Source organism: Seriola aureovittata, chromosome 11, assembly GCF_021018895.1.
Source record: "Seriola aureovittata isolate HTS-2021-v1 ecotype China chromosome 11, ASM2101889v1, whole genome shotgun sequence".
Classification (NCBI taxonomy): Eukaryota; Metazoa; Chordata; class Actinopteri; order Carangiformes; family Carangidae; genus Seriola; species Seriola aureovittata.
Window position 1 is genome coordinate 21,371,181 of NC_079374.1, and position 22,237 is coordinate 21,393,417.

General features: G+C 38.9%; 1 protein-coding gene across 1 annotated transcript in view; it reads left to right on the forward strand.

The window, feature by feature from the left end:
• pth2ra (parathyroid hormone 2 receptor a) overlaps positions 1–22,237 on the forward strand; it is a 47,318-nt gene that overhangs the window by 11,651 nt on the left and 13,430 nt on the right. The window contains exons 5-9 of the mRNA XM_056388673.1: positions 1,228–1,325; positions 5,870–6,053; positions 9,912–10,065; positions 16,004–16,064; positions 19,252–19,318. Of these exons, the coding sequence (XP_056244648.1) occupies positions 1,228–1,325; positions 5,870–6,053; positions 9,912–10,065; positions 16,004–16,064; positions 19,252–19,318 (564 nt within the window). The remainder of the gene's footprint in view (positions 1–1,227; positions 1,326–5,869; positions 6,054–9,911; positions 10,066–16,003; positions 16,065–19,251; positions 19,319–22,237) is intronic.

Below are 22,237 nucleotides of genomic sequence, written 5' to 3' on the forward strand. Positions count from 1 at the left end.
GAAACAAAATAAACAGTTTTCAAAAGCAGGTCACTAATCACATAGCAGTGTCTGACAGTCATTAATTCCCAGAAACTGTTTAAGTGAAAACTCCAAAAAACAAACTGATGAGAGGAAGGACACATCGAGGGTCTTCCCATCAAGAAGAGTAAATGGTCATTAATCCTTCGTTGGCAACGGAGCCATGATGATCTGTGTCCTGTCAAGACTTTAAAGCTGCATAATTACTATTTTGGCCACCTGGGGACAGCACAACAAGCTTTAAACACAGCACTGTTATATTAACGTGTCGCCTTATAAAGTTAAAATGTGTTAGCAAACACCTGGCAGATGCAGACCATTAACAGTATTTATTTGGAGTTAAGAGCAATGCTCACTCAGGTTTTATCCCTGTTTTGGTCTCCACCAACTCCAGAAGTAAATATCTGTCTTTTTAACCTATGGGACTGTGTGTGCTGGTAAGTTGCTAACTTTATTTTAACTGAAGTCAAGTGCATGCTGGGATAGTCATTTGATATATTGTTTTATCAGGTCTAGACTTGTACACAAGTCAGACTTGAGTCACAAAAATGAGACTTGAGACTTGATTTCCTGAAGACTCGACTTTACTGGAGACACCTGAACATGGAAGAGTGGCTGAAGTGAATACTTATCCTCAAGCTTTTCATCTTGAATGGAAATGAGACCATGTGACTCTTCTGAGACATAAGCCTACCTCATGTAACTTTATCCAGTTTAGGAAAACGTAGGCCTTCTGCAGAAAGCAAGGATGTTGAAGATGAATGAAGATGAATCACCCTGACTACTTGTGTATCATCAAAGATAAATATATAGTATGAATGTTGACTACTTTTAAGCTGATTCATCTATCCAACTTTTGATGTTCAACCTATTCATCTAAGCAGCCATGTTGCCTGAGGGATAATGCGTCATCTTATCTCTTATCTTCCGACAAAACTCACACTAAGCAACAGGTCTGGGAACGGGTTACTGATCAACTCTTGTGTACAGGCTACATACTGTAGCAGCATTAGCAACTGTTTCAACTTGAATACTCAGTGCACCTGTTGTTCCTTCAACTTCTCCTGTACACTAAAAATACAAAACAGTTGGATTCCTAAAACATCAGTTGTGATGGCATCTTGTTTAGCCAAGAAACTGTGAGTGATATTGAGTGTATTCTCTGTGACTCTGTTTCACCTTAAATATTTGTCTCTGTGTTCACAGCAAGACTTCTTTGAGCGGCTGTACGTCATGTACACCATTGGCTACGCTGTGTCCTTCAGCTCTCTGCTAGTGGCCATCTTCATTATTGGATACTTCAGGTAACAGAGGAGTTTTTGACACTGAAGTGATGTGCTTAAACACAAAATGATCTGATGAGCCTATGAAGACAGAAACACACAGGTCAGTGGAATAGTACCAGGAGGTGGTCATCTTCTCTGTCTGCATTTTCACAACGAAATGTCAGCTCCAGGGGCTTCAAAACAACAGCAATGTTTTAATACCTGCCAGCCATGCACTTTACAGGTTATCCAATGTGTTTTTGAAAATTCTCCGACCGCCTGGGGAGAGTAATTCTCATTCCAACACCTGCACCATTTTTCTCTTTCCAGCCTTCTTGTTTGTGTCCTGACTGCCCTGCTATGTTCCAGTTACACACTTCATTTCAATAATGTTTTGAACATGTATTGTACTGTGTTGATGACAAAATTGCAAAATTGAGTATACAAAAAAATGACAGAATGGAAATGAGTCATTTGTTGGGTTTCATTATTGGGGCATTTATACACTCACATTTGCCAACGTGTCATCCTGAAAATATGGCTATAGGGTTGTTAATGTATATGTCATGTTTGGGGGGAAAAAGCATTGACAAAAGAGATTAAACAGCTTACGTGATTCGCAATAATTTCCTCTTAATTTCTGAGGATGTTTCTGTGGAAAGAATTATTTAATGATTTAATTAAATGATAATCATGGGTAAAATGGAGACAGTGTTAAAATATTGCACTTCCCATGAATTAATCCCATTGAGTTGTTATTGTATTTCAGAGGGTCTTTTAGCCAGTGCACAGCAAGTCATGTCAGACAAATGTCAAACATGCAAAAATGTAAAATTTCTATAGGAAAGCATACATTTGAATATGTAGCATTAAGTTTCTGCTGTAATTTGATAATGAATTAACATTTAAATGGGTTTGAATGGAGCTTTTCTGCTCCTTCCTACAATTAGTACCAAATGCTATCTTTTCAAGAACCGTTATTGGGAATTATAATAGAATTATTAGAAAATAATGGGGTCATTAAATTTGTGGGGTGTGGGTAAAAATGGCAAAAGCGTTTGGAATGCAGACTGAGATCCTAGAGAATACAAGGGCAAAACACAGAGAGGTGATTAGACGAGTTGAATAGAAGAATATTTATTGCAGGGTTGAAGGGATAGGATTTGAGGACAAGGACAAGCAGGGCAGAGGGGACTGGGCTGTTGGCTTGGCTGGTTTTGCAGTGCAGGGGGAAAGCTGTGCCTTAGCCGAGCAGGGGTCCAGGGCAGAGGAGCAGGATTGATAACACCAAGGGTTGGAGACAGAGGCCGGAACAAAGCAGAGGGGAGGACACCAGGTCAGGCTACGTTAACTGGCAAACTATATCTTGGAGTGGCTTGAAACGCAGGCTGGGTGCTAGGTATCGCAGGTATCTGGCAGGATGGTAATGCCAGAGCTGGGTATTTGCAGAAGCCTTGATTACAGGATGGGTTACAGCTGGAGGGGCGCCGCTCTGTCACACTCACCTGGAGAAACATGGGGAGAGACAGACTGCAGGCAGAGAGGGAGGATGTGACACTGACAGAAACCCACAGACTTTTTAAGGTGCTGAGCATATAAAATCATCTTTAATTGAAATATTTGTTTTTATTGAATTTTTGAGCTGCATTACACTTTTTCAAATTTCCTCATGAGGCTGTGTCACACTTACAGGAGGTGCAATCCTCCTATCAGCACTTCAAACAGCTTTTGTAAATCTCTGCCCACTTGAAACAGTGTGTAATAGACGAGCCCACTTACCTGAAGTGGTCTGGTGTTAATGTTTAGAGCTTTAGAGAGGAAAATGGGAGACAACAGAAGAGCACGACAACAAATCGGAATAAAACATAATTCACAGCAAACCTGAAATGTTTCCTGTATAGCCATAGCTGATGTAAATATATTATGAATAGTCACTATACCCATTTAAAAGTCCCATATTGTATAAAGGTAGATTTCCATGTCTTTTTTGATTATAAAGCAAAAATAAAGCAGGTCTAGGTTCTATATTAATACTGTGAAAGTATCAAAGCGCTCAGTCCACAGAGAACTGCACACAGCCTGTATTCAGAAACTGAGTCTTAAAACCAGCCGTCAGGACTTCTGTAACTTGGTGATGTCACAACTATACAGTCACCGCTCTCTGCCACGCCCCAAGCCCCACCCACCTGGACCCACCATCCAACCTTGTAGGATTTGGTTTCTCTGAGCGTTTACCTGAAATCTGCTATATTTCTTTCTTATCACTCAGAAAACAGTCAGCCAGCTTGTTGTTACTAGAGCTAAAACTACACTGAGATGGTTTTTGGTTCTTAAAAACACAAATTTATCTTCTTATGGATCAACACAGAAGGGTTATTGAGTGAGTGTGTTATGATTTTTTTGGTAATTTCAACCTCTACAGGGCCACACCAGTGTTGCCCATTTTTACATACCAAAAGATAATCCATCATAGTGCACATGGTGTCATGGTTAATTTGTACTTCCTTGATGGGTACTCTGTGTAAAAATAAAACTACTGTCTTTGAATGCCACCATTTTTACACCATGAGTGGGTTGCAGGATTTCAGCAGAAGAGATGGAAAGTGAAGTCAACAACATCTAAGTTTGCAGACAGGAAAGTCCCGAAGGTGATCAGAGCTGCATGTTTAAATAGGGAAACTTCAAACAGAGTATATTTTCTGGATCAGCTGCAGTTAAAATTTCAAAGAGCCATCAAGATGCATTTTGACAAACTCAGGTCTTATATCTGTTCTGATTTCATAAAGCAACTTAGAAATCTTCCTCTTCCTCCCAGAGCTCCTCTTGCTCTCTGCTTGTGTCTCTGTCTCTTTGTAGAGAGACTGTCACTGTAAAAAATGCGCATAACCCAATTTGAAGCGTTACTTATAAAACTACAATACATCAACCTTATTATAAGCTTATTATATTTCTAAGCAACTATGGGATATCACATAGATAATGAATACATGAATACTTACAACAAAATCCTATCAAAAAATAGTGATAATAGGATGAAACTAATCATGTAACTTTAGATTAAGTCAAACATATGGACCAACCTTTACTGCTGAGTAAATTGCCCACACATCATCCTCATCTTCAACTACAGCAGCAGCAACAACAATAACACAAGCACTGTTTAGAATGAAAACACAATGGTGATATATGTGGTCCAGAGGAACACTTCAGCCAAAGTACCACTGCCAACCCACGACCAGTTTGACAGTTTCCTTCTGCAGTCACCGAGAGAAACAAACTGCATTTCAGATCTCAGAAAGAGGGGGACGGATATAGAAGTGCTGTGCTGGCTTCTGTTTTAAAATTCTGCAAGGAAAAAAACGTGTTACTGCCAGAGCCAGGTGATGTGACTCCCTAATACCTAAGATGACGTGGGTCCCTGACAACTTCTTGCCCGCCACAAATTTGCTGTAGGAGTGAAAAATTCAAACTGAATCTCTGTGTCATGAAGCTCGACAGGCGGGTGATTTTCAGGACAGTTTCTCCACTCTGACAGAAATAGGCAGGTGCCACTGAGGCTTCATCTGCTTCCTGTTGGAGCAGAGATGGACCTGCAGTACAAGATGCTGCCGTTGTTGTTGTTGTACAAAATTGATTAGCTGTATCTTCTGAGAAATGGCACCTACAAAGATTTTCCTTCATTGGCCTCTGTAGTAGAGAACAGGGGGAAGAGGGGCATGACATGAGATCGAAGCCTTTGGCTGGAATCGAACTCTTGTTACAATCAGTGATCGTATCATCAAGAGGCCCACACTGAATCCCTCACAACGTGCCTCACTGTTTTGCTTTCTGGCTAAACTGAACTTAAATAAATGTCCTTAATGTAATTAGATCTCAGTTTGATGCCTGGCATCCACACTACTCTACATAAAATGTAGACTTTTGTAAACACCTCTGGACCCATTTAGTTTGAAAACTCTGGGGTTATAGTTTTAGTCTGGATGGGCAGGAACAGAGAATTTTTTTTTTTTACAATGATGCAAATGTGAACGTAATAGAAGATTAAATGGTTGGTTTATCATTTATAATACCAAAATGTGGAAGTAAAATCATTAGTTCAGTCGATCAGTTTCTCTCATGATATTGATTGTACTATTAGAGATGAATTTGTTTTTGTTATACATTGAAGAAGCCCACTGTTCTCCACATCCTGTTCATGCTTAAAGACGTCAAGAGCTGCACATGGTTTTAGTTTTTATTTGATTTTAGGTGTCTTGTGTCTTAGGACATATAAAAAAGCAGTAGACCTGTACATGTATATCTCTTGGTTGTTTGCTGTTCATTGTAATCATAAGCTGATATGTAATATGTAATATTCCCTTATTCTGGGTTTTCCACAGCCATGACTGCCTTATACTTGTGTTTCTGTCAGTGACAGTTCCATCTCATCATCAGTCCAAGCGGGGAAATCTCTTCTCTCACTCTTTTTCCTTCAGGCCAACCCGAACTAAAATAAATGTGATTTATGTGATTTTAACTCCTGCACAAATGCTCTAATTACCGATTTAGTAATCACCACTGTTTCATCACTGTTTTCTTGGCAGGCGTCTTCACTGCACCAGAAACTACATCCACATGCACCTGTTTGTTTCCTTCATGTTACGAGCGGTCAGCATCTTTGTGAAGGACAAAGTCGTCCACTCCAGTGCTGGATTGCAGGACTTTGACTCTGCCCTGTTGGACAACTTAAAAACAGTTAGCATAGCATCACTGGACAAGTCTCAGTATGTAAGTACCAGCCCTTTTTGTTTTAATCTTTTTTGCTTACTGTCACAGCCAGAAACTATACCTTTGGCCATTAGGCATGAATTAAGAGTAGAGTTGGTGCTGTTAAGTGCTTTGTGTGGTCTCACTACAGAAACTTGCTTTTGAACATGTTAGAGTGACCCCCAAAGTTTACCAGTCAGACTCACTGAAACCGAGTAGAGTCCTGTCTGTGTTCTTGAATTCAGTTGTGCAGCAATTTGTCTGAAGAATAAAAATAATACACTGAGCAAAAATATAAATGCAACACTTTTGATTTTACTCCCATTTTCCATGAGTTGAAATAAAAGATATCAAGACTTTTTTCAAAGCACACAAAAGATACACACACACACACACACACACACACACACACACACACACACACACACACACACACACACACACACACACACACGCAGATATACCCGAGGCCCATTGTCGTGCCATTCATCTGCCGGCATTGCCTCATGTTGCAGCTTGATTTTCGCAATTCCTGGAAGCTTAAAGCTGCGTACTCACTAGACATGTCACCCATTCAGCATGTTAGATGCTCTGGATCTGCATTGACAAAACAGATCCAAGTCTTGCCAATATCCAGCAACTTCACATAGCCGTTGAAGAGAGCATTTTAAAGTGGGCTTTTATTGTGACCAGCCCAAGGCACACCTGTGGTGTAATTATGCTAATCAGCATCTTGATATGCTACACCTATCAGGTGGATGGATTATCTTGGAAAAGGAGAAATGCTCTAACGCAGTAACACCGATTTACACACGTTTCTGAACAAAATTTGTTCAAAATTTTTTTTTAATGTTCTCATCGATTCCTCTAGCATCAATCCACCAAGCAAATCTTGAGTAGTGTGAGACTTTACTTTGCCTTATGTATTCTTAATTATAATCATTAAAACCTGACTAGACCTATTCCCTACAGAGGTGTTATTATAAATGTAAACACACCACATGCATAGCTTTGTCATGTTCATAAACACAGAATCGAGGTACAATAATTAGATGAGTTTCTCAGTTGCAAATAACTATTAAGATTATTATTAATTATTATTAATAGGATTATTAATAAACACCTTTCATGACCGAATGTGAGTCTGGCCTTCAGTATACTGTGAGGTGTGAGCTTTGCATGATAAACAGATGTCCTGAGGCTGGAACCTGGAACAGTCTGTTTACTCTGTTTCACCCACACGCAATTTTCAGGCTCACATTCACGGAGGACTTTCTTTGTCTAGTACTGTTTTCTCTATAAAATTGTAGAATAATGCTATGGAATCAACAACTAGTTGCCTTCAGATTAGCTTTTCGTCAGACGTTTTCGCCAAATTTATACCCTCAAGATAAAATAGTGTTTTTTTTTCTCCGTAAGGCATGGTTTGTCCACTTCCATCCAAATGAGGAAAGGCATTCACTGTAAAAAAAACTGTTTAATATAAAATATAAAAATTAATATTATATTTTATATTTATTTAACTTGAAAAAGTTTGTGTCCAGGCTGCTTTAAAATTTTAAGTTGACTAAATTTGAGATGGCAAGATGGATTTTGTATGATGATTGAAAACAAATAAAGCTTTCTAGTCAAATAAAGGTTTATGCAACTTAACCACAATTTAGTTCCTGTAGAATTTTCTGAGTCAGTACAATCTTATTGTTAATTCAACATTGTTTTATGAGTTTTGAAAATATGAAACTAACTGACATAAGTGAACTTGAGAAAAGCTAAATAAACTCATAGCTATCAGTCACAACTTTTCCAATCCATGTTTTCCACTACCATGCCTGCCTTATACTCATGTGATACAGTTCCACCTCCAAGCAGAGAAATCTACGATCTTTTCACCATTGTATGGGCAGAGATTATTTCTGATTCGGAGCTAAAATACTTGTTGGACAGAGAGTGAGTTAGTTTTTGTTATAAAATGCTGTTTTAAAATGAAAAAATACTAGTGTGAATTTTGCCTTTGTATAAAGAGCCAGTTCTTCATTTGACATGACAAACTTACAGCTGCAGCTGCTGAAGCCATTTTGTACCAGAGCCATTACAAAGACAACAGGCGAGGCTCTTCTGTTCTATTCAACATGTGCAGAGGCAGGGATTGAAAAAAAGGAGACCTCAATAACTCCAAAGAGTTTTAACTCTCAAACAATGCATGCTGGGCAGTCAATTTATTAAATGAGCTTGATGATTCCACTTACTCTGTGACTTTTTACAGGGTGTGTGATAAAGTGCATAGCTACTGGTGTAGCATCTGCTGGTTGCATCAGGAGAGTGAAAAGAAATACGTAATCTTGAAACTGTGGCTCCTTTGTGGGCAAAAAGACTTTCATGTTTAAAACTCTACATGCAACAGTTTCTCTTTCACAATACACCAGCACAGCAAATGTCACACTGGGTTTTTCCACTTGTCTTATTTTTCTCATTTATTTAACAGATAATTCAGTCAGTGACTCAGCCTCATTCATGAGCCTGAGTGAGTCTTGAGGGCACTGAGTCCATGTTTGTTGCTGCAGTCAGTTCAATTACAGCCACTCTTTTAGTTAATGTCACTTTTTTGAATTGAATGAATTGGGGGGGATCCGAATGTTGCATTTGAATGATAATCATTTCTTTAGTCGAGTTCAGACAAAAAGGAAGTACAAATCTAGGACTACTGAAAAAACTAAAATGTTAAGTAAGAAGTAAGTCAGAAGTAGGAAGTTAAAATGCTTCAAACTCGGATTGAATCAGTAATCACAGAGAACTTTCCCCTTTCAGCAGATAAATGTGAAAATAGCCTTGTAGTGTCAAACTCAGCACATTCATCATTCTGCACAGTGAAGCAACAGTCAACAATATATATTTTGTAGTGGTGATTGAAACAATTTAAATCCAGTGACTGGTGGCGTAAAAGTGGTGCATTTGATTTGGAAGAATGTGAATGGGTTATTTCTGCAATTAATAAAAACACACTGGGCTTACACTGTCTGTAACACTGACCATGTGTATATTAAATATCAATTATTATAGCTACAGTAAAATACGCCTTGACATGGACTGCTTTATGCATTATAGATTATGACATGGAGGCTCAGGCAAACTGAAGGTTAAAAAAGTGACTTGAGTTAAGACTTGCACATTGGTATGCACATAAAGCTCATATACAATGTGTCTGTGGAAGTTTGTGTATTGATGGATTTCCTTTGTGATATCAGGGTATTACTCACACGTGCCACAGATACACTGGTGTTGTTAAATACTGAGACACTGCAAAAGAAGATGCAATTGGTAATTTATTTTATAGATAGTCATGATTGTGTGTTCAAATAGATAATTGCAAAGAAGGTTAAAAGCTTTTACAGTAAGTTATTTGAATTTATCCTATGATATAATATCAAGCAGTATATTCTGTTGCACCTACCCAAGACTTTATGATATTTTTCTCATTTCAGTATTAGTATAATGCATAATGGATAGGAGTGAGGTACTCCTGGAGAATTGTATTTTTATTTCTAAAATGAGATCATTAATTACCGTGGGCCAAACCAGTGCTTGTAGTTTAATGTATAGACCAAAAGCCTATATATTAGAAAATATTTGCTGGCTTTAATTAGCATGAACTTTGTATTCAAAGTTTCACTGTAGTGTACTTCTCCTCATTGTTGTGCAAATTAATACAGCAAGGTGTTACAAAATGTAATCAGATTGTCTACTCTCACGGAGGCACCTGTGGTGTAAGAATATGTGTGAAGTGCTCTGATCACAATAAGGTATTAACACAGGCGAACAAATAAACAGCATAATAGCAGGTACAAATCGGACATGATAAAAGTCTTAATGTTTTGTTATCAGATTGGCTGCAAGGTGACAGTGCTGCTCTTCATCTATTTTCTGGCCACCAACTACTACTGGATCCTGGTAGAGGGCCTCTACCTTCACAGCCTCATCTTCATGGCCTTCCGATCAGACTCTAAATACCTCTGGGGCTTCACACTCATTGGATGGGGTAAGTAATAAACACAAACTCAGATCACACATGACTCCTATGACATGGTTCAGTATGACTGAACCATCTGCTCTTAACAGTCCTCCAATAACTTGAGCAAAAATGCAGCTGATGCAGAAAGATTTAGATGTACAGCTCACACTTGCATTATAGCCACAATTGCAAGGTCAGATTGTGACTGAATATACAGACAATACAATGTATTAACATATACCATACAATGCATAATCATTTTCTGCAGAAACCCATATTTTAAGGAAAATGTATTACACAGCTTCCTTCTCATATATAATTACCCTGCGGTCATTAATATTTTCTAGTTATATGAGGTGCATAGGAGAAATGAAAAGTCTCTACAAAAGTGCTACACTTGCATTTTGGAAGAAATGAAATTACCTTAGGATCAGCGTTTTACAACTCAAACAGAATGAATTATCTTTATGTTAAATGTACTTTTTTGAAGGCATCTATGATATTCTGAAACACCATGTATCCAAAAATAAACCGACAGATTAAAGACAGGGTTTTAGAACATATTTTTTTATGAGTTACATATAAAACTGAACTGTTGTTAAGAATGAAAATGGTTATGATGCACGACACAATTATACACATTTAGAATAATTAACACCAGGAAGACAGTGCCTGCGTTGAGTGTGCATGGCGGCTGTGTTGCAGTTGCACATACATGCAAGCTTGCGAGTTCACATGGACTGCGTGTCTGATGCTGCCAGCTCTGTATTTCTAAATGGTAAATGCTGGTATGATGTCTTTACTGGGAACCGCACGTTTTGTGTGAAAAATAAGCAAGATGCCGAATCTCTACATCACACAATGCAGGCAGTGTGCCCCGTCTAACCCTGAAAACCAAGACGTTTCCCAGCCGCCATGCACACGCCATGCAGCCAGTGTGTTCCCAGCCTAAGTATGGATTAAGTCATTGCTATGTTAGGCTCGCTGCTTCCATGCTTAGTCAAACATTGTTGGTGTGTGATAACTGGAAAACAGATACGCTGATTTGAGATGGATTGTCTTTAAGATAGATATGTCTCTCCATCATGAAACTATGATCTGTTAATTAAGAATTGTGTGAAAGACCTCTGCTCAGGTCTAACATAATAACTATTCAACTGATTTCTTGACCTCCCTGCTGATTTTCTTTTTGCTCTTTTGGTCCCACATCAGTGGGGTGTCGAGTTTACCTACGGGGGGGAAATGCAGATACTGAATTTATTTAGTGATTTAATCAGTAGTTGTTTAATTTAATTTATTCACTACTGTATTTTAGATACACAAACACACCAATCTGCAGCAGCATCATTCCTTACTGACTTAGACACACACACACTGACACATACAAGCATCTATACTGACATCAACAAAATGAGCACAATCTAACATACGTTAACCTCTTAGCTTGCTCGTTTTAAATTTTTATAAATGTAGGAAAAAAAGAGTAAAACAGGTGCAGCATGACTTTTAACAGTCTGTAACATGTCTGATTTTGGTCAAGGTTTGCTTTTACATTCAGTGTTATTCACTAAAATGTAATGTGTGAATCTTTGAGGTCTAACAAATCTGATGACTGCATTTGTTTCCTCATAAAACATTTGCACATTCCTTTTTATGAAACCAATGGCAGGGTTGTGTATGACTTGAGCCACGCATCCTTCTGTGCTTCCATCAGAACAAACAAAACGTTCCACCAAAACATTGCTCCATAGCAGTAACAGTAGTTAGAATTCCACAAAGTAACTTTAAACTTTCTTTGTGTAGCAGTTTCCTATTCATATGTGACACACATAAGATGGTTTACATCTTTTGACAAATGATTCACCCACCCACCCATGCATTTTCTTCCTGGAGGCCTAAGATCCTACTTTTCTTTTGCAGCACACATTTTATACTACTTTGCCTTGATACTGTAAAACCAGGCGATAATAAAAGGAGGAACATTTCCTACTGGGTGAAAAAACATTACAGTATGTCTGATAGATTTCGCTGTAATGTGGAGAAACTACAAGTCACTTTCAAAACATTCACCCTGAACACACTGGCAACAATAATGCAACCATTCTGACATGGATGTGTTATTAAAAACAATTATTTATTTGTTCACATTCACAGAAATGGCAGAAGACCAAAGGTTAGAAAAAAACACTGCTTTAAATGGGATGCCAAATCCATTCCCTTGACTAGCTGGTTAAATGGACAAACATGCTCTTATTTTTCATCAGTAGCTGAACAATGAACAATAAATACAACCCCATAGCTGTTCCAGTGAGTAACTGAGTCACCACCGTGATATTATGGTCACATCCCAGCACTTTCCTCTCTTCTCAAACTCCCAGAAAGCTCAGTCAACCTCTCTGTCTTTCTTTTCTCTATTTTCTCCTTCTTTCACCTACAGATAAGATACAACATTCATTTCAAATGAGCAGAGGATATGTTGAAAAGGTGGGGGGACACTTATCACCCATTTAATGTTTCATTGATTGATCATGTTTACTGTAATTAAGCTGCCCGATTTAAATTAGGCACTTAGGGGGATAATAGAAGTAACATTGCACAACCATAATCACTATCTTATTCAATCACTTCTGCTTAAAATGGTATTCAGCAGGCTTTGATAAAATACAGTTTTTATTCCTTGTATGATTTCAGAGATTACAGCTGTGGGCCACATCGCTCAGAGCCATCGCTTTGGCTGAAGGATTTCTCCACAGTACCATTTGCCTAGAGACTCTTTTAATCTTTGTTGTTGCAATTTTATTGATAACATCATATAAATGTTTATTCCTAAGATTACCGGAAGTTAATGCTGTGACTCTTTAAAGGAGCTATTTATACATTTTTCTATTGCTACATAGCTAATATTAGCATTAATAGCTGGTTACTTACCAGTTTAGAAGAAAACATGAAAGTTCAGTATCAAACTTTACTCCTTTAATCACCTAGAATTGTCTCCAGAGGTGGAAGGTAACCCTTTTGTGTTGCTTATATTTCTATCACTTCTTTATTTGTATTGAAGTTAGCATGCTAACCAGCTAGCCCTGACCCGATTGGACTGTTTCGTCACTTTCTGTTATTGGGTCACTGTAACGTACCGTCTGCCCCGAAGTAGCGCTGCTCAGGGGGCGTATTATAACATCTTGGCTCTAAGGATCTATTTGTCAGTCTTGTTACATAGCCAACGTTATTATTAACAGCTGTTGACAGTCTAGAAGAAAGATTGCGAGTTGCAAGTTCAACCAGTTCAACTTCATGTGTCTGTCTCGTCACTTTCTGATAGCGACTCACTGTAGCCTCCAATCTGCCCTTAAGATGTAGCGCAGCTTAAGCGCTTGACTAGTGACATTCATAACTACGTGCTCCCGGCAAGAAACCATGTTTGACGGCAGAGAAAACTTACAAATAGCCCCTTCCCTTAGAGTGTATAGTAGATTGTTGCAGGACCTGAGATAAACAAGTCTCAATATAGTAAGTAACATTTAGTAATGATAAAGTGATAATTTATAATAATTATCCGGCATTATTTTTTTTTTTTTATAAATGAACAAATTATAGAACAAAAGTAGAGTGACAGTTGAATCAAAAAATTCCCACACAGTTTCTTTAGGAAGTTGTGTTTCTTGTCTTTATTCGAATAAGTGTGAATACTGAATTGTCTACATTTTGGTAGAACAGGTTTGTTTGTTTACAGTAAAGTGCAACACACACTGCCTATGTCATGTAGTGCTGTGTCATTTACACCGATGGAACACATAGAAGCTCTCTGCAGACAGGAAATAATCAAAAGTGGCTGGGATGTGCTGTTCTGGGGAATGAAGAGATGAAAGTGCTACTTCTCTATAGAGCTGACACAGGTCAGTGCTGGTGAATGAGACAGAGGTTTATCATGATGTCTGAATGTCCAATTATGTGTGTCAAAATGCTGGTAGTGTGTAGAATTACATAGAAACCAATGCATGTGCACGTTTAAATACATGTCATATGCTGCATGTGATGCTTGTATGTAACTGCACAGAAATAATTGAGACCATGCAGCAGCAAATATACAGAAGATAGCAATCATGCTTTCTGCCCCTGAAAGGACTCTTGGTATAGACTTTATATTTATTATTTCCTGTTTTATTTTGAAATTATTACCTTGTAAGTCTGTCGGATGTTTCACTTCCTGTCTTTGTCTAGTTGTCCCTCCTTTGTGGTTGTCTGTCCCGCCCTGATGTGTCACCTGTGTTCAATTACCCTTGCCTCCCTTGTGTATTTAAAGGGGACCTATTATGCTTTTTTGAGTAAGGATCAAAGTTTGCACCAAACGGAGTAACTCTGTCAGGGCAAAATACCAATTTTCTCCTCTGTATGAAACGCCTTGTTGGGGGACCAGACATTACTTCCTTAAGGATGTGGCTTGCACCAGATGGAGGTTGTTTTCTAGCCCTGCACATCTACCTTAGCTTCCCAGCGTTGATCTAGTTTTCCAGTCACCTGGCATCAGGTCAGCTATCTTCCATCCTACTCACCAGGTGGCTAGCCTCCAGCATGCAAACAACCAGAAGGTTACACTCCAGTCTGCATCCCAGTCAGCTAGCACCGGTCCTGCTAGCATTCAAGCCTGTTAGTCTCCAACCTCCACTCCAGATGTGTAACCTCCAGTATGCTAGTTACCAGCATGCTATCTCTCAGCCTGCACCCTGGCCTGCTAGTCTTCTGTCAGCCTGCCATGCATCGATCCCTAACACCGAGCCCACAGCTCAGATGTCCAAGTCTGGCAATCCTTCGTATGCAGCTAACTCATGCAGTAACGGCCTCCGCTAGTCTCCTGTCCGTTTCCTGGTCGGCTAGCCGTGAGTCCACAGTCTCCAGGCCTCTTTTCACATTGACCAACCCCCTGTCTGATTCTGAACCCTGAAGCCCTGAGAACCCTGAGCTGTTTTCCTGGGTTTCCGTGGAGTCCACAGCAGAAGACGAGGACATCATGGCTCCTGTCACAACAGGGAAACACTTCAGAGACTCATATGGTCCAGCCAGCCCAAACCTCAGCCCTGGGATCCTTCCAACCACCCTGAGCCTCAGGCCCAGGTTTTTAACTACAAGCCTGTGCCTTAGCCACAGGTTCCCAAGCTGCCGAGTGACCATGAGCCTCAGCTGTCCAGCTATCCAAACTATCTGCTACCCAGCATCCTGGTCGTCGCCTTACCTGTTTCTGAGTCAACCACCCAAACTGATGCGTCCCCAGGTCCAGTGTCAGGAGTCCTGGTGAACTCATCTGTTCCTGGGTTCACCGCCCTGGCTGATCTCTCGCTTGTTCCTGCATCAGGAGACTTGGTCGACGTCTTGACTTGTCCTGCTTCTGAGTCGGCCTTCCTGGTCCACATCCTGTCTGTTCCTGAGTTGACTGCCCTGGCTGATGCATCATCTGTTCCAGCATCGGGGGTCCCAGTCAACGTCTCGTCTGTTCCTGAGTTAGCGGCCCTGGCTAATGCATCACCTGTTCCAGTGTTTTCTTTAATAAATCCATAAACGGCACCAGCATTGGTTTAGTTTCTTCCTTTGGGTCCAGGAATCCCAAACCCATGACACATGCGTCTGTGAGCTTTATTCTTATATCCAGTTAAAAAGCAGTAATAGCTCTGGGGAGGGCTTTGATGTTTAAAAAGTGAAATGTAAATTTTTCCCCTCTCCTCATTTCAATAATTTTCATAAAGCCCCCAAAGCGGTTAATGATAGGGTCTGGTTTGTTGATAGACACTGCCTATGAAAGTGGGCCATTTGACCTTAAAGGCTGCAGCTATTAGCTCATATGTTGACGAGAAGTGATGTGTAGGAAATGAAATGGAACTGTGAAATGTGACCTTGACCATGAATTATGGTAAACAAACAACTATATGACGTCACTGGGACAGCACGGCTCATTGTTTGTTTTGTGTAATTTCAGGTGTTCCAGCTGTTTTCGTGGCAGTGTGGGCGGTTGTGAGGGCAATGCTAGCAGATGCAAGGTGAGAGAGCAAGTCACACTATGCTTATTTGCAGGTCCTCTTTCACATCAAATAGACACCAAGATTTGAAAAAGATCAACAATTCTAAAGGACAGGCTAAACATGAAAAGAGACACAAAACATATAATTAGTGCTTAATTGTCCTGACATTTGGATGAACAGTGAAATACAAGTACACATGCATTTGGCTTGCAATGCAATTCAGAATAATGTTTCTAGTCAATTTATGGCCAAAAATATAATTTTCAGGAAAATCGGTGTTGACTGCAGAGTTAAGTGTTAATTTTCATATATTCTGATGTAATGATATTTCCTGATGCCACTCAGTAACTGCTGATAACATTTATTATTGGGTGTAGTCCTTTTCAAAAACTGATCAAAGCGTATTGTAGTGACTCTCCACATTGGCAACCCTACTGAAACTGAAAAGAGGAGCTTTTTGTCTTATTTGAGAAATGCATAGGCAAGGTGTTATTGCCCCTCCCTTTTTATGCAAGAGAAATAGATTTTTACTCCCTTTAGGCAAATCCCCCCGGGAATTATGTTTCCTCAGTCCTTGATCAGGCTTCCTTGGAAACTGCGTGCAGGCTAGAAAAACTCAATGGGACCTCCAATTATGTAGTGGAAATTGCCTGCAATACACTCATTACACATAAAATAAACCTACAAAACACTGACAAGTTGAAGATAAGATAAAGAATATACAGCAATGTATGGCTCATAGCAATGGCCCCCAGAACTCCATAGCCCCCAATGAGATCCCCTGAGGGACCCTGTCGTAGGCCTCCTATGACCCCTGGAGTATTATTGCCAGGGTAAAGAGTTGGTTGACTGCCAGGAAGGAATCCACATTGCTCCTCCTGAATCCGAGGTTCAACAGTTGGCTGGAGCCTCCTGTCCAGCACACCGGCATAAGCTTTTCCCAGGAGGCTAAAGGATATATACGGAATATACAGTATATATGTATATATAACAGGATCAGACAGTGATGCTCTCTTCCCCTCTGCTGTCTGTTGTGGCCCTTGAACCCCCTGCTATTGTTCTAAGAGATGACAAAAACATACATGGTATCACCATAGCTAACAAGGCTCACTTCTTGTATGCAGATGATGTTGTCTTGTTCCTTACACAGCCACAACAACTACTCAAGACTCTTCAGTGCATCATATTTTCTCTTCTTTCTCAGGTTATAAAGTAATATGCTCACAATTTTCTTTGTGAACCATGAGCTAAGCCAGACTGTAATATGAAGTTCTTGCAAAATGAAATTACTTATCTAAAATTCAATTTCCTCTTAATTTAAATAATACAACAAAACTATTATTTTCTTGTGAAAATTGAAAACAAATATATTTGAAAGATGTTATGGTCTTAACCTCTATGTGGCATAAAATGGCAAACTCTATAACTATATTATGTGTTAAATATTTTGACTGTTAATTTTTATAATCAAGTTAATCTTTAACTAATTTTATATGTAATGGTAAAATTGCATGTTTCAGGCTTGCAACTCTGCAAACACCAAAAGAAAAAGCAGGGTTCAACCTGCCAATTGTTGAGTTGTATCATTGGGTAGTCACAGTGCATATTTTTCTGAAGCCATTCTGGGTCAGTGTTGAGCAGTAATCTGTCACAGTAGTTAAAATATACATTTATTTATTTATTTTCTAGTGACCATCAAAATGAAGGTTTTCTTCACCCATGTCTTAAGCTTTGTGCACTATGTCCGGAAGAAGTTATATGGATATATTAAAGAATCAGCTCAATGTTCTTCCTTTAAGCCACTCAGATTTAAAACATGAATGTTCTGAATGAATCACCCCTCACAATATTCACAGTCTTGTACTGAAGCTGAACTTTATAAATCAAATAAAGAGAGAAGAAGCCAGTTATTGCATTTTCTCTAGTATTCAGATTACGCCACTCTAATACAGGTAGCCCACTTTCCACAATTGATGTATAAAACTGGACCAAAGCTTCCTATGAAGCTGATTACCCCAAGTTATAACTTGCCCATTGGTGAGACCTTTTGTCTGCTTGTGGGCATATTATATATTCTAAACCGTAGTATTTATTTGATGCTTACGTGCATTTCTGTAGCTTTGTTTGTATTCAGATAAACCACCACAGGGCTTAGAGGAATTATTGTATTTGCTCTGTAAAAAACACCCTGCATAGGAGAAAATTGAGTGCTGTTGTTTTCCTGGCAGTACGGCAGAGGTCAATTTGCACTCACCTGTATATTTAGGGAATACTAACAACCAAAATTCAGGAAGTTTCTATGTGTAATGTTCTTAGACGCCCATTACCCCCATTCAGGCCCCATTCATGCTATTACCCTGATATTACAGGGATGTGTTTTTGAAGATCATATACAAGTAACATGCATACATGCACACTCTGGCAGGCTTGAAGTCTGCTAAACAACCTTTGCAAGGTGTCCTTTGAAGTTTTCAGTTATAAAAACAATTCAAACCTGGATGATGTAAAGGGGCTTTAGCAGGACACAAAAATAAATGGTCCCACGAGTGTTAGAAATTACATCCATGTTGTGACATAATTTCACCAGTTTGGAAAGAGAAAGTGACATTGAACACCTGAAATAAAAAATCAAAACACTAAGGTTAAATTGAGAATGGAAATTTAAGATGAAAAATGATCAAAACATAAAATGGGTCATTTGAACATAAAATGTAAAAACCTGCAAATTTAAAATCAGAGGAAAGAGGAAAAAGACAACTGAAAACAGATATTAAGCTCCAAAACACAGGATATTAGATGTGTTCTTTTATTTTGTTGTTTTACTTCCTCCCTTTTGCATTTGCCATTTAGATTTCAGAATTATGTAAATGCTGCTTTTTTTGTCCATCTTTAAGTTCCCCTCGTTCTGGCTCTGTTTACATCTGTTTTCCAGTTCTTGTTCTGTCCCTGCTTTTCTTGTGTCCTCTCTGTGATCCTTTTCCCTGATTATATTTTAACCAAAATATAATACCTAACCTCCTTTTTTTCCCTTCACGCTGAACTTAATTGTTTATTCGGTGCCAATTTACTTCTCAGTCTGTCTCATCTTTCACTGCACCTCCAGACGTCTTTTGGATAATAGGAACCATCTTCTTTTTTGCTTTGCTCCTTCCTTTTCCTACTTCTCTAACATCATCCTGTCCTCTCCTCTCTGTGTCAACTGCAGATGTTGGGAGTTGAGTGCTGGTAACATTAAGTGGATCTACCAAGTTCCCATCCTGACAGCCATTGGGGTAAGAGTGTCAATGTGAATTTGCTATCTTGAAATGCGAGCACAGTTTAAGAAGTTGCATAGATATTTGCGGGTCTTACTGATGACTGTAAGAAGTAAGAATGAACTACTTTTGAACACGGCCAGTCATCCCGAAACTGGGGGATTTTTATATATGTGTGTCTGAGTTAGAGTATCCGCTCTTTGTATAAACTTCCCTTCCTCACTCAAAATCACATATTCCAAGCAGGAGTTGAAGTGTATCAAAATGAATATGGCTGTGTCATATTGAGGACCAAACAGCTCCCTGTATGACTTCTCATATATTTGCTGACACCACATTAAGCTCGCCAACATCAAGCATTATTTTGACTTCATAAAAAGCCTGCCTGCCATTCTGATTATTTTGAGTAGTACTTATTATTAATTGTCACAGCAGGAACACATTATAACATTTTTAAATCATTATGAATTAACAACATGGCATTTTGTCAAAGCAGGTGAAAGCTTAGTGACGGAAAAGGAGCTTAAGATGCCTTCTGAGATGACAGTGGTCATCATTTATAAAATTACTTATTAATCGAGTGAAGTTGATGTAAGTAGCTGATTGTCCTTTGTGTTACTAGGCAGTCAGCTTTCATGCCTTACAGTGATTTGTACTAATGTGCAACAGATTGTTGCATAGTGGTTGTATGATTACAAGCGGTTTCCTAGACCTACTGTGCCTCAGCTTTCAGAAACTGCCAGTTTTTTTTTGTTATTTTTACTGAATTCATTGTAGACGAGAGACTTTATGTTTCATCTGACCCCAACTGATAAAGCCTGATGGACGCGATGTGAAACATCTTCAAAACTAAAATATGAAGTCATTGTCTTTTACTCAGTTGTACCTGACCATGATGACTGAAGTGTCAACCATAAATGTGGCTATTCTGACTCTATGGGTCTCAACTTGCCAGTTTCCTCTCTCAGCTTACACTCAGCTAACATGGCAGTGTAGTTGAAAAAAATAAAATGCCTTTCTCCAGTAGCTGCTGTCTCTTCTGACTCTGACTACTTGCTTGGAATGTTTTCTTGCTGTGGATAAAATTATACATAATTGTAAACGGATTGCACTTATATAGCGTTTTTCTAGTTTTAGAGCACCTTACAATACATGACATTTTCATACGTCACTCCCATACACACTCATACACTGATGGTAGCCATCAGGGGCAATTTGGAGAACAGTAGCTTGTCCAGGGATTCAATCTACCCCCTGAGGCACAGCTGCCCTAAAGAAGCTGCAGTAAGCCTTTCTCACACAATGTAATGATGTTACACTGAGATCTTACCTGAGAAAAGAGTTCAGGAAAAAGAAGACATAGAAAACACAATTCAACAGTTCAGCACAATATTCTGACCATCACTATTGCATTTAATATCAGTATTGAAGAGGGGGTGACTACAGGTTAGCTAGCCAACCTGTTGATTATTTAAGGTTACTAAAGAAAGTTCATTCTCAATATGTAGCTACTGTTTTTACAGTTGTTTTTAAATGATTTTCTTAGTACAAACACACCCACAATAAACACAATAGACAACGCACACAGTACAATTCACAAACAGAGAGGAGATTCATATGTAGAACTCTGCCCCCGTCCGCCAGGAGAATCACATAATCACACAAAAACGGGATGCAAAACAGAACTAAAAAAGAAAACAAGCAGACAAAAAAAGACAAAACGAAATGGGTGGAGGGCTGCCAGAATATCAGACCTGTAGTCTATTTTTTACAAAAATAACTTAGCTGCTAATAATTAAGGATTGACCGATAAACTTTTAATTATTATAAATCAATTAGGTCGATAACCAATATTTGAAATAGATACACCATCAGTAAAACAACTGCTATATAAAGTCCATGCACACTAGCCGTGGTGTCCAGGTGTTTCTATAATTTTGGCCACTCCACTGATACCAATAAAGTTAGGCTTAATAACAGAAACACCTCTCTGTATAATGTAATAGAGCTCAACAGCACCACACACTACATCATCCAAACTGATCATACAGTTGAATCAACACCTCTGAAACAATTTGAATAAAACTGAATATTATAACCTTCACGAAGGAGGATTTTGTGCAAGACTGTTGCATTACTTTTAGCTGTGACAAGCAGTATTTTATACACAGGTCGCAAAGTGCAGGATTTGAATTTATCGGTTGCTTTCAGTGCTGTTCTCTGCTGGGAATTTATAAGTAATAGAAAACTGTGTAAACACAGCTTCAAAGATGCCTCTGCCCGTAGTACTATCTGCAACAAAATGGGCAATTGCAAACAGCATCCCTGAAGTATTTTCTCCATTGAGACAAACAAACATAGGTCTTCATGTAGTAACCAGCTAAAAAGATATGTAGGTGTGTTGTATGTGTGTGTGTTTGTGAACAAATTCTGAGCTTAATTAATCCAAAGAAAGATACACTAACAAACACACTGAGAGGAGCAGGGTGGACAAATCAAGGCTGAGTCTGACTTTCCTTGTCTGATACTGGGAGACATTATGCCGATATGATTCTTTATATGAGAACATTGTTTTCGTTCTACTAAAGATCTATGTGACTTTCAAACGTGATACTCTTAAGTGTACAGATTTAGCTGTATATCAGCAAGTGTTTAGTGATGAATATGTAGAACATGCTGTTGTCACTGTCTGCATTCCTCTAATTCAAATTCAAATGAGCGTTTTGGCTTGGAGCAATAGCATTTGTCGTCAATGCAAATCATGAAAATCAGTAAGGATTAACAACAAGGCTATCACCCTCTCTCTCCATCTTTTAGTGTTGGAGCCTGCTATAAAAGCACAGAGGATAGATAAAGGAGTTCATGCAGTGTCTTGCTGTGAGGATCACAAAAACTGAAATCAATTTTCTAAATCTCCATAATTACTGAAATCTTCTT